At 35.2% G+C, this 12,362-nt stretch overlaps 1 protein-coding gene across 10 annotated transcripts in view; it reads left to right on the forward strand.

Annotated features, from left to right (window-relative positions):
- The window catches only part of LOC138336806 (plasma membrane calcium-transporting ATPase 2-like), a 135,770-nt gene that overhangs the window by 88,636 nt on the left and 34,772 nt on the right, over positions 1 to 12,362 (forward strand). For 8 of the 10 annotated variants that reach the window (XM_069286387.1, XM_069286397.1, XM_069286396.1 and 5 more), the window contains 3 exons: positions 1,440 to 1,592; positions 7,073 to 7,108; positions 8,550 to 8,579. In XM_069286387.1, coding sequence (XP_069142488.1) covers positions 1,440 to 1,592; positions 7,073 to 7,108; positions 8,550 to 8,579 — 219 coding nt within the window. Of the gene's footprint in view, positions 1 to 1,439; positions 1,593 to 5,759; positions 5,784 to 7,072; positions 7,109 to 8,549; positions 8,580 to 12,362 lie in introns of all 10 variants that reach the window. The other 2 variants (XM_069286393.1, XM_069286394.1) reach the window with 2 other exon arrangements.

Consider the following 12,362-nt stretch of genomic DNA (forward strand, 5'->3'; position numbering starts at 1 on the left):
TCATGAATATTCAGTCTACTAAAGATGGCTGTCCTTGTTTGAGATACACATGCAATGGAATGGAGCCATAAAACTTGTCTTAACAAATATTTCAGGAGGTCCATTTTGTTCTCAACTTCCCTGACTGACTGCTATTTAAGGCGTAGGATTCCCTGCCATCAAACCCACTAGCATTTCTTTAGAGCAGTTTGGTATGCTAATCTCTCCCAAAAGCAATGTATTTTGACATAGAGTTTTATTTAGTACTGGCGTGGAAAGTGGCCATTTGTCAAGTCCGAGTGGTCGTTGGGGTCTCCTTCGATGGTCAATTATAATGAAGCTGTTTACAGTCATTAGGGGGATCAGGAAATCTCAGTTGGCCAATTCTGGTGTCTTGGACAGCATACAATACAAACACTTTCTTGATCTATATAGCTACCACTCTCCTTCTCTTCCCATGAAAAAAGAAAAGTGAAATAACAACTGCTTGGAGAACAAAATGCTCTCAGCAGACAGTAAGCAGAAGTAGAATTGTATATATTGAGCAGTTAATTTGATTTTCCAGCAAAATGAATGTGAATAATCTAGTCTGCTCCTGATCTTTTTCTTCTCCATTTTTTGGTGTATTGAAATTGACATTGACATTACACTGATGTCATTTCGAATACATATTGTTATAACATCAGTTTTATCTAATACAGCTTCTTTTCTGACTTCTCACTCTCTGAACTTTCTTACCTCCAAACAGAGGAGAGTGTCTTTTGTAAGAGGAAATTAGAAGCTGTGTGGGTACTGTTTGGAGTCGCTAGTCTGAGAGATTGTAGTGGGGAACTAGGGGTGTATACTCTATACCAGTAGATACCAAGTCTAATTTGCAAACTATGTTCAGGAGATTGGAACAAGTAAATACTAATCTGTCTCCATAACTTTGATAAATTCATTCTTTTTGGAGGACATTTCATGTCTGTGTGTAAATAATCCACAACAGTCTTTAGCTTCTTATACTTTGTTTCTGAGAAACTTCATATTTGAGTCATGGGTTTTTCTAGGCAAGGTTTTATGTCATATATCACAAGTAGTTCATTGCAAAAGAAGTTGATTGTCAAGGCGATATTTTCCTGCCAGCTAAGTGATCTTGTATTTTTTACAGGGTGATATGGTTTTAAATGAAGATAAGCAAAAGCATGATGCAGAATTTTGTGGATGAAAAGTGTTCAGACTTTATGGTCAAATTCAAAGAGAATGTATATATAATAGAAATATGTTAATAACACATCTAATGCCATTTTATTGAAATGATGTTACAAGAAAGGAAAAGTCCAATAACCAATTACCAAAACCTAGAATTGAATTATCTCCCCTTTCCATGATGTCTCATCATAATTATCTCCCCTTACCAGGATGTCTCTCATCACAAAAGTTTTGTTGCATTTTCAAAAGCAATCTATTTCTTGTTTTAGGAACCCATGTCATGGAAGGCAGCGGCAAAATGGTCGTCACAGCAGTTGGCGTTAACTCTCAGACCGGTATCATATTTGCTCTTCTGGGAGCTTCACAAGACGAAGATGAAAAGAAAGACAAGAAAGACAAGAAAGTTAAAGGGGACAACGCAGGTATTATTGTGTTAGCGAGCTTCAACAGAGGGGTTTAACACTAAACATTGGGAGTATTAGGTGGCTAGCACACAGATACAGTAGGGCATGACAAGCATGGTACAGGAACAAGCAACAAGACATGGCTGTGCATCTTGTGAAGAGGAAGCATGCATATACTACTTACACAGTATTGGTACTCCACTAACATGGAAATATGCCTGACACAACCATTTGTATACTTAGTCATAGTTACCATATATATCATATTCTTTTTCTTTTTGAGATTTTGAAATAGTGAATGCATTTGTTATAACCATACATAGTGTGTATTAGTGGGTAAATATCAGTTAATTTTGATCTGGGAATGGTGTAACACCTTATATACCAGTTAGCATGAACTCCATGCCCCATATACACACCCACACAATCCACATATATATATACACCGAAATACAACCCTGATAGTTTACCTACCCCAGGGATTACTACACATGCATACTAACACATGAATGTCTAATGTTTATGATTTTCATGCTGCATATTATTGAACATTGATTTGTTTTCTGATTTGTAAATTCCAATTCTTTTAGAGATATCTTTATATGTATGTGTACATTTGATTTAACATACTAGGAATTTCTTATCATGTATATGTAAAATATTGATATAAATTGTTTTTTTGAACTCCTTATTTGAATAACTCATATCATTGCATTGTAAAAAATATTTTCTTTATCCTAACCAATTTGCTCAATCAATCAGTCAGTTAGAAATTATATAAATAGAAAATGTCAGAAGAGATTTGATATTTACATACATGTTATACACTTTTTTGGTTTTCAAAGAAAAATAAAAAGAAAAAATCTTCTCCAAAATCCAAAGTTGTTAGCTTTGCAGCACTGGTCTGGAATTGATGTGACGATGCTCTAAAGTAATTTGATACCGAGTCATTTCCTATCGTTGTAAACCAGATCAAATAAACTTGTCATGCAATGATATGAAACCCTATGTATCTGTAGATAGCCTTTTACAATGACGTAGCCTGTAATATCTAGTAATTGTCAACTGTTCAAAACCCGCTGCTGGATTCCAGACATATTGTTTGATATAATTGGTTACATATCTGACTTCCATTAGATATAGATATTGTCATTCTTCGCGACCTTTCTTTCCATACATAAAGGAATTTTAGCCAAAAATTAATAAAGATAATTCTTATCAAATATAAAATTCTAAAAAATGTTAAAATGGTTTTGAATGGCTCCGTCTTAGAAACTGCACGTGGCTCTACCGTAGGAACTGCATGCTGTGTTGTGTTAAATGACGTCTATGTTTGAATTTGTGGTAATGTTGTATGAAATGACATCTAGGATTATATATGTCTTGATGTATGTGCATGTTGATATTTAACGCATTAACATAATTCCAATGCTATATGTTTATTGTGACATATATCGTTCTTTACATCCTAGCCCTATGCAAAAAGTTTAAAGTGTGAATTCAATGAACTCTTTCACCTCTGAACTTTTATATTGAAATGTTTCAGTCTTTGAATGTAAAGAGATGTGTCTTCTGAGGTGAATGGATTAATTCAGTCTGGGAGGTAGAATGGATTAATTCAGTCTGGGGGGTAGACCTTCAGCTATTCAGATGTGTCTTCAGAGGTGAATGGGTTAATTCAGTCTGGGGGGTAGACCTTCAACTATTCAGATGTGTCTTCTGAGGTGAATGGGTTAATTCAGTTTGGGGGTAGACCTTCAGCTATTCAGATGTGTCTTCTGAGGTGAGGTGAATGGATTAATTCAGTCTGGGGGGTAGACCTTCAGCTATTCAGATGATGTGTCTTCAGAGGTGAATGGGTTAATTCAGTCTGGGGGGTAGACCTTCAGCTATTCAGATGTGTCTTCTGAGGTGAATGGGTTAATTCAGTCTGGGGGGTAGACCTTCAGCTATTCAGATGTGTCTTCAGAGATGAATGGATTAATTCAGTCTGGGGGTAGACCTTCAGCTATTCAGATGTGTATTCAGAGGTGAATGGATTAATTCAGTCTGGGGGTAGAGCTTTAGCTATTCAGATGTGTCTTCAGGGGTGAATGGGTTAATTCAGTTTGGGGGTAGACCTTCAGCTATTCAGATGTGTCTTCTGAGGTGAATGGATTAATTCAATCTGGGGGGGTAGACCTTCAGCTATTCAGATGTGTCTTCAGAGGTGAATGGGTTAATTCAGTCTGGGGGGTAGACCTTCAGCTATTCAGATGTGTCTTCAGAGGTGAATGGGTTAATTCAGTTTGGGGGGTAGACCTTCAGCTATTCAGATGTGTCTTCTGAGGTGAATGGGTTAATTCAGTCTGGGGGATAGACTTTCAGCTATTCAGATGTGTCTTCTGAGGTGAATAGATTAATTCAGTGTGGGGGGTAGACCTTCAGCTATTCAGATGTGTCTTCAGAGGTGAATGGGTTAATTCAGTTTGGGGGTAGACCTTCAGCTATTCAGATGTCTTCAGAGGTGAATGGGTTAATTCAGTTTGGGAGGTAGACCTTCAGCTATTCAGATGTGTCTTCAGAGGTGAATGGGTTGATTCAGTCTGGGGGGTAGGCCTTCAGCTATTCAGATGTGTCTTCAGAGGTGAATGGGTTAATTCAGTTTGGGGGTAGACCTTCAGCTATTCAGATGTGTCTTCAGAGGTGAATGGATTAATTCAGTTTTGGGGGTAGGCCTTCAGCTATTCAGATGTGTCTTCAGAGGTGAATGGGTTAATTCAGTCTGGGGGGTAGACCTTCAGCTATTCAGATGTGTCTTCAGAGGTGAATGGATTAATTCAGTTTGGGGGGTAGGCCTTCAGCTATTCAGATGTGTCTTCAGAGGTGAATGGATTAATTCAGTCTGGGGGGGGGTAGACCTTCAGCTCTTCAGATGTGTCTTCAGAGGTGAATGGGTTAATTCAGTTTGGGGGGTAGGCCTTCAGCTATTCAGATGTGTCTTCAGAGGTGAATGGATTAATTCAGTTTGGGGGGGTAAGCCTTCAGCTATTCAGATGTGTCTTCAGAGGTGAATGGGTTAATTCAGTCTGGGGGGTAGGCCTTCAGCTATTCAGATGTACCCCAGTCCAAAGTCATTAATAGCATTTGTTCTTGTGTGTGATCATCCAAATTTTGAAAATTATATGTTAAGTTATGTGATGTCAGTTTTTCTTATGACAGATCAAATCTTAATGTTAACCAAAATATAAAACCCAATTGTTTCTGAAGAACATAATTCAAAGCTTTTAGAACAGTCTCAATAAACATTATGTACATATCAAATCCTGAATTCACACTTCAAAGTTTACTCTACCTCCTTGCATGATTGATTTATATACTGCATGATGCTGAATAGTTAGTATTATTATATATACAGAAAATTGCTTGTTTTGCTTACATATAACATAGCCTTAATAGCTAGTACCAGGATAAAAAAAAATTAAAATAGACAAAAAAAATTGACTCTAGCCTCCAAGATTCATGGTCAAGATATTATAATGTAATAATTCAAAGAAAAACTTGCTCTAACATTGTTTATTTTGGATTGTCGAATAATAACAAGCATAATCTGTGATATATTGTGTTGATGTGCCAAGCTTGAATATTTTAGTTACATTTTTCGTATAGTAGAAACAGCTATCAGTCATTTTATTATTCATTTTTCCACTTGATTGATTTTCAAAAAAAAAAAAAAAAAAACTTTCCTTATTGAAAAATTTCATTTGAAAATATTTTCCGTTGCAATGGAATGGATGAACAACTTAAAAAGAGTATGGCCATTCTATAATCATATTGGTGGAATGCAAAACTTGTAATGTAATAATCATAGTCAAACCTCATGGACAACATCCTTAGGGAAAGTGCTTTATTCAGATTGTTTTCTAGATCTGAAGGTCAAAAGTGAAGTTCACCATTGTTGAAAATTGGAAATTCTTATTTTGTTTTTAAACATCTGGCACAAATTGAATAAAACTTGAGAGTTATAAATGCTCCTATTTAAAGTAAAGCATGTTTATTAGACTTGATAGACTGTATGTAGCTATACAGAACTTTTCCAAATCAACTCTAGTTAAACAGTATGAGAGTAGAATTAGAATATGAAACTTATATATGGCAAAGTTGTGTGACTGCTTTGCTTGGCTGTTTTGTTTTCTGTAATGAAAGACGTGACTGCTATATCCTATAAAGGTAAAGTACAATCAATCACGTCCTCCACTACTTACCTCCCCTTTCTATCATCACTGCTTATCTCCCCTCTCTGTAATCATTGATTATCTCCCTTTCTATAATCATTGATTATCTCCCTTTTCTATAATCGTTGGTTATCCCCTTTTCTGTAATCACTGATTATCTCCCCTTTCATAGGGCTGACTTGTTTTTAACCATTCCTTCACGTCACTGCTGCAATTATTTCAATGATTCAAAGTCATAAATTTTCAAAAGTTTTAATATGAACTGGTCGTTCATTTTATGTCCATTTGCTTTGCTTTTAAATCTATAGTCAAATCTAGCTCATAGTAACTCTTTGAGTTTCTCGAGTTCAGTTAACTTTAATATGTTATGAATGTTTCTAATTGAGACCAACAAAAACCTTCCAATTAAACACAGGCTTCATCTTATATTAGTTTAAGTTTCAGTTAAATAATTTTCGTTATGTACAAAGAAAGTGAAAGTATAACTTTGCTCTGTATGATGTAGTTGTGATTTGCATGTGGTAATAACTACAAAGCGCCACCAACAGTCATATATCCTTTATCTGTGGTGGTTTGTTGTCTTTCCACATGCCATGATTCTAGTCCTAATATTTTTGTCATCATGCACCAATGTTATTTAACATGTATGTTTGTCTGTATTTCGTGTTTGTCCGTGTCTGTTTTTTCGTGTTTGTCTGTGTTTGTATTTCGTGTGTGTCCATGTCTGTATTTCGTGTTTGTCTTTGTCTGTATGTGGTGTAGCAGTTTTATAGCATGGCTATGCTGTTTCTATCTCTGACAGGGTATTTTGTGAGTGGTTTATGCTCTTACAAGCGTGGGATTACGTAATTATGAGCCTGAAATCAATTTTCTGCCACTCACAGAATATTTATAATAGCGATATGGAATCTGGTTTTCATAATCGACAATCAAATTAACCTGAACCAATCGATGGAAATTGCTTTCACTTGTTGCTTTGAATAGATATTCATTAATAAGTAATTAATGATTTGCTGATTGAAGACCAGATTGCTTATTAGCAGTATTATGCTTACTAAAACACTAAACAACTTCCTAGCTGTCGACTTCATACCACATTGTACCGTATACGTCGTCCTGATTGTTCTTTTTCATACTGTTGTTTTCATGTCTTTAACATATATTCTCCTTTTCCAGATCATTGTATTCTCCTGTTTATTGGGATTCATGCCTTTTTGGACATGACCTTCACATGATCTTGATTTTGAATATTTAACTTTGCTTCCCGGTTGTTTTGGCTTGCAGGCTCCCGCCCTAACACTGCAGGCCAGAATGTTCCATGTAAGTCTACTTCTCTTCTATCTTGCGAAAAAAGACAAGAACTCGTCTCTTTCTCGTTTATCTGTATTTTAACGTTTGATTTTAATGATGTTGGTGGACCGTTATAGAACAGAGAAAATGTGTGATTAGATTTGGTTGACATTCTATGGTTTGGTGTAAAAAGTATATAATCAGAAAACATGTATTTACAGTATATATATGACCTTGGTCTGTCATTGAGACTCGTATGCAGAATAGCTGTAAATACTGCTTTACATATATTAAAAAAAAAAATCATTGAGAAGTTTTGTTTCTGAAAATTAGGGACATAGATTATGTGACTTATAAATATGGTAGAAATTTTGCGAAGTTTTTCCAACATAAACACAGTTGCCAAGCAAGTTTATTTCCAGAAAATTTACTTTCTAATTACATAAGTTCATTTTGATATTGGCTACTGTAGCTTATGCTATTAAATCTAGGGGGTAGGAGGGAGAAAAGCTAGATTTGGACCGATTTGTCCTCTAAGTAATTTAGTCGGGAAGAAAAGTTACGTCACCTTTTCAATGGTAATAACAAATACTCGGCCTATGTTCACTTTTGTTTGATTGGAATGGTGTTTCTGAATAAGTTCTTGCACATTTATAACATTTGTTATGCTTTGTGTCATCGTTTCCATCATTTATATGTGACTAACTCCATGACTGCCTACAAGGGCTTCAATTTTTTTCTTAGAGGGTATTTTTTGCATGTTTCTCTTCGTAGTAGTTAAACAGAAGTTGTTAATTTGGTTGTAATTTGGGGATGATATGTTTTGATTTTGATATTCAGGTAAGTGCTAATTATTATATTTTTACTGGATAATCATCCTTAATTTGATTTAGATTTTAGTTTAGATTTTTATTTCAAAATAACCTCTGATAATGCTAATGGATAATTTAATTACAACAAACTAAGAATAATGTTATTACCTACCCCATGTAATGTAAAGACTGTATAAACCTTTAATTAAAGAACTGTAATAAATTGATCAATAATATGTTGTATATATTTGTAACTTGATGCATATACATATATTACTAAGCAAATGCTTTGATAAATGACAAAAAATTTACAATTCTAGTAAATATATTCATGTGATAATGCCATTTCTATGGTAAATTATATTTTAGTCTTTCATAATGTATAAAATTTATTGTTGTTCATATTGCATGTATTATTCATTTTCATGATTTCAAGAAATGATCATTGTATTGATTTGAATATTTAATGCCAAACGTTTGGATATCAGTTTTGCATATGACAGATTGTTTTGCAATGGAATTCATTTTATAGATATGAAAATTATTTTGAATATATATATTATAAATATCATATAAGTTTTTCTTTTATTTTCATAATGACTGAGGAGATTTATGATTTAATTTTTAATTTTTACTTTCTTTGTTTCATTTTCCATTAGTGCTTACTAGCGATGCTGACACCAAAGTTGGTATGTGAATCCGTAACCCAACGACACATTGCATGTTGTTTTGAAACAAACTACATTCCTCTTTGTCACTAGAACATAGGTCTCTATGAAGTTCTATGACTTTTGCAACTGGTCATATTTGATTGCCCAAAAACCAGAGACTGTATGGTCAGCCTCTGAATCCTGATGTATGGTTTCCTTGGCAACCGTCTGGTAACCTCCTCACCCCATCTCATCACAATGGATTACCCTTCAGTTTGATTTAGGAGCTGCCATTGGTTGTTTGGGGGTTGAGGAGAATACAAGAAGGGGAGGGACAGAAATGATTATTGATTCCAATGCTAAGCATTACAATCGATAACCAGATATTATATTGGATTTGTTTGATGCATACATTCTTTATATAGATTGATATTCTCAGTGTCATGTAGCAGATTAAATCATTCAGAGGGATTCGTTAATCCTTAGTATGTTCATATACTCCTTTCCCTCATCCCAGTTAACAGTCATCAGAACATTAAGCTAAAAACCCAAAAGCATTGATGGTCTTCATAATATCCCCTCCATTCAGAAACTGAAACAGTGTATTGTAAAGACTTATTTTCTGTGACAAAGAGGTAAGTATTTTGTTAAATATTGAGAGTGTTATATCAATAAAATACTTGTGATCGCACCAGTTTAAAGTATATTCCTACTCACAAAAAGGACATCCCGTAATCACACTTGTGTGCCTATATGACTTGTGTTGCCCAGTGAGTTTCCCATCCTTCCCAGCTTCCTGTTGAATTGATAACCCACACTCCCTTTTTCTAATTTTTGCACATACCTAATTTATCTATTGATTTGTTCAACTTGACTGACATTTGACTTTGACTGTTTTTCACATCTGACCTTGACATTGACCCTGATAGAATTTGACCTTCAGAAGTCTTTGCACAATTTCACTTTGACTCAAAAACTTTTCTGGATTCCATATTGTGTTTATACTACCTACCAATATAGCCCAGAAGGTTGCTGATATCTTCTGATTAACAAAGAATTGTTTTTGAGGGGAGGGATATAACTTGATGTTGACTCTAGTAATCAGTTTTCAGGGACTTCTGTGATTAGCTATTTATAATGTGTTTGTAAGGATTATGCATTAACAATGTCCCATGTAATTGTACCAACAAATTGCAAAGCACACTATTTAAAGAATTAGATAACGTTCAAAAGTTTGAAAAGTTATCTTGAAGTCATTACCAGTTTAGATACAGTTTAAAAGAAAATCCTGTTTTCCCTCCATTTATCTTCAATCACCTCTGAAATTTCTTAATGGACTAGCCTAGTGTTTGATTTAGAAGAGCCTAAATGTGTCTTCAGGGGTGAATGATTTAAAACTTGAACGGTCTCCCAAATTTGAGACAGGAAGTCTGAAGAGTGCCAGAGATAGTTGTATATTGGCAGTGTTTATCCTATAGATGATGTCCCTAGCGGCCAGTCCAACACAATCAATCACAACGTATCAGCTTGCACTTGAGCTAGTAAAGGAAAGACGTCGGGAGCCCCGCAATTCTGTGAATATAAAGTGTTGTTCTTAAAGAAGACCGATATGAGAATAACTCATGCAATGCCTTGTATTTCATACTATATCACTTTCAATTTAGGTAACTGCATTTACAAATTTTGTTTGATAAATTTTAGGTTGAGGCTCTGATTCTGTTCATGTTAAACTTCATTTTCAATCTCTTGATTTAAAGATTAACGCCTGTGGAACGTCCCAAAAGAATTGTATTTGTAGCTTGCCCTCTAGCACCTAGCAATTCTGTCAGAAGTAGTTTAGAAAAAGTTCATAGAATAATAGAATTTTGTTAAACGATCTTAAATGAGTTACTACGGATATTTTCATTCTTTGTTGAACTTGTAACAGCCTCTGTGATTTTTAAATACAGCTGCCTGGATGTAGCTGGTGGCTCCTTCATTGAGAATTATTGAACTGGCCCCATCAGGGGATATACAAAACATTTGCTGCTTTGTTAGTTGATTGGAACTTCCTATAAACAGCAAAGGTCATTCAAGGACATTCAGCTCTACAAGTGATGTGTTGTGTGCGCTACTGTATGTTTTGGGAGACTGCAGTATGAACAAAAGAACAACTATGAGGACACATGGATAGCTGGTGATATATCAGCTATCTGAAGAACAAATCTACATGGAATTGAACCATGTGCACAAGATTGGTTTTGTTTGCCAAACGCTGTACCAATAGATCAGATTGTTCAAGATTGAATTACCTTGTCCAATGACCAGAGCCCACCGTTGACCATCACCTTATCTGATAATGGTCAAGGCCACCATCTCATTTTCTCTATTGTGCTGTAGTGTATCTAGACAGAATGAATACTGCGTAATCTTGTAGTAATGACAATCAATACGTACAGTATTTGGGGCTCCCCGGCACTCGATTGACGCTCGCAGTATAGATACACAGGGAAAAAAATTATGCATTGTGGGAGAAGTATTTGCCATAGGATGTGGAGTCCTGATATATGTAATCAATATGCAATAAGTTAATTAATCAGATCTAAAACTTATATTGGGGAAGGCAAATGTAAAACTAGGTAATTGAATTTACTTGTCCTGACTGTATCACGTTGTCATGATAACTACAGATTTATTGTTTCGTGTGTGTACGTAGTTTGAGTGTTAGTCCAAATTTTGTCCCAGACATATTAGAAGTAAGTAATGATTATATAATCAAATAACAGGAAAAGACATGCTGTACTTGAATTACCTGGTCAACAGTAACAAAAGCATGAAGAATTTTCCTCGTTTGAAATTCAGTTGGCACAGGTTATTTGAGTGAGAAATTGGAAAAGAAATCCAATCCTTTTGATATTGTCTAGTTATATAACAAGAAATAAAAATAAAAAAAGAGAAACATGAATCATGATACTTAGCCAGAGTAACTCTGACTTGACTGAGATAGAGGATATAAGAATGGTCCCTATGAGAGTAGTGATAGCTGATATTACAGGTATCACCATGGTAACCGTTCCTCCCACATATAAAGGTGTGTGGTGAGTGGGTGTCATATTAGATCTGTCTGTTCACTCCCTCATCATAACCAATTGACAAGCATTTGCTTCAGGGTTAATAATAAAAGAATTTTAAAGAGAAAAAAAATATACAATGATGCTTTTGATCGAGATTCAGCAATAAATATTGCATTGTTATAATACTATGATAAATGAATACAGGCTACAAAGCTAATTCACAGTGAAGATACGCAGGAAAAAGGCACCACTCCTGAGAATAGAAATGATCTTCCTGTAACCAACTTTGTGTCGGGTTGTCGATGATTGCTAAGGTTATATGGGGTGAGTGTAGTGTAGGGGATAGAAACCATGGACCATCGCTCTCATTCTGTTCCACAGGGATCTTCTCTTCATAAATCTGGCCACATTCATCATCTTCCATCCACCCTACTGGGAACATCTCAAACTCCAAACACATCCATCACTGATGAGCTCGCTGCAGTATCTCCATGTCTACTGAGGGATAGAATGTATAATAACAAATCCGAGTGTCTGCATATCAAAGATTATAAATCTGAAATTAAGGACCCTCTTCTGTCCTTGTGTTACAGTATATTGATATTCTATTTGTGTTATACATAGTGCACATGATTGGACATCAGTAATTTATGTCAGGATCATAAATTAAAGCATTATATAAATCAGTCTTGTACTCCACTTGTTGATGGCTGTTACATCATGCATTATATTTGTCATTGGTTGTGACATTCTAGTAAGGGCTGCCAAT

Source organism: Argopecten irradians, chromosome 12 (genome assembly GCF_041381155.1).
Source record: "Argopecten irradians isolate NY chromosome 12, Ai_NY, whole genome shotgun sequence".
NCBI lineage: Eukaryota > Metazoa > Mollusca > Bivalvia > Pectinida > Pectinidae > Argopecten > Argopecten irradians.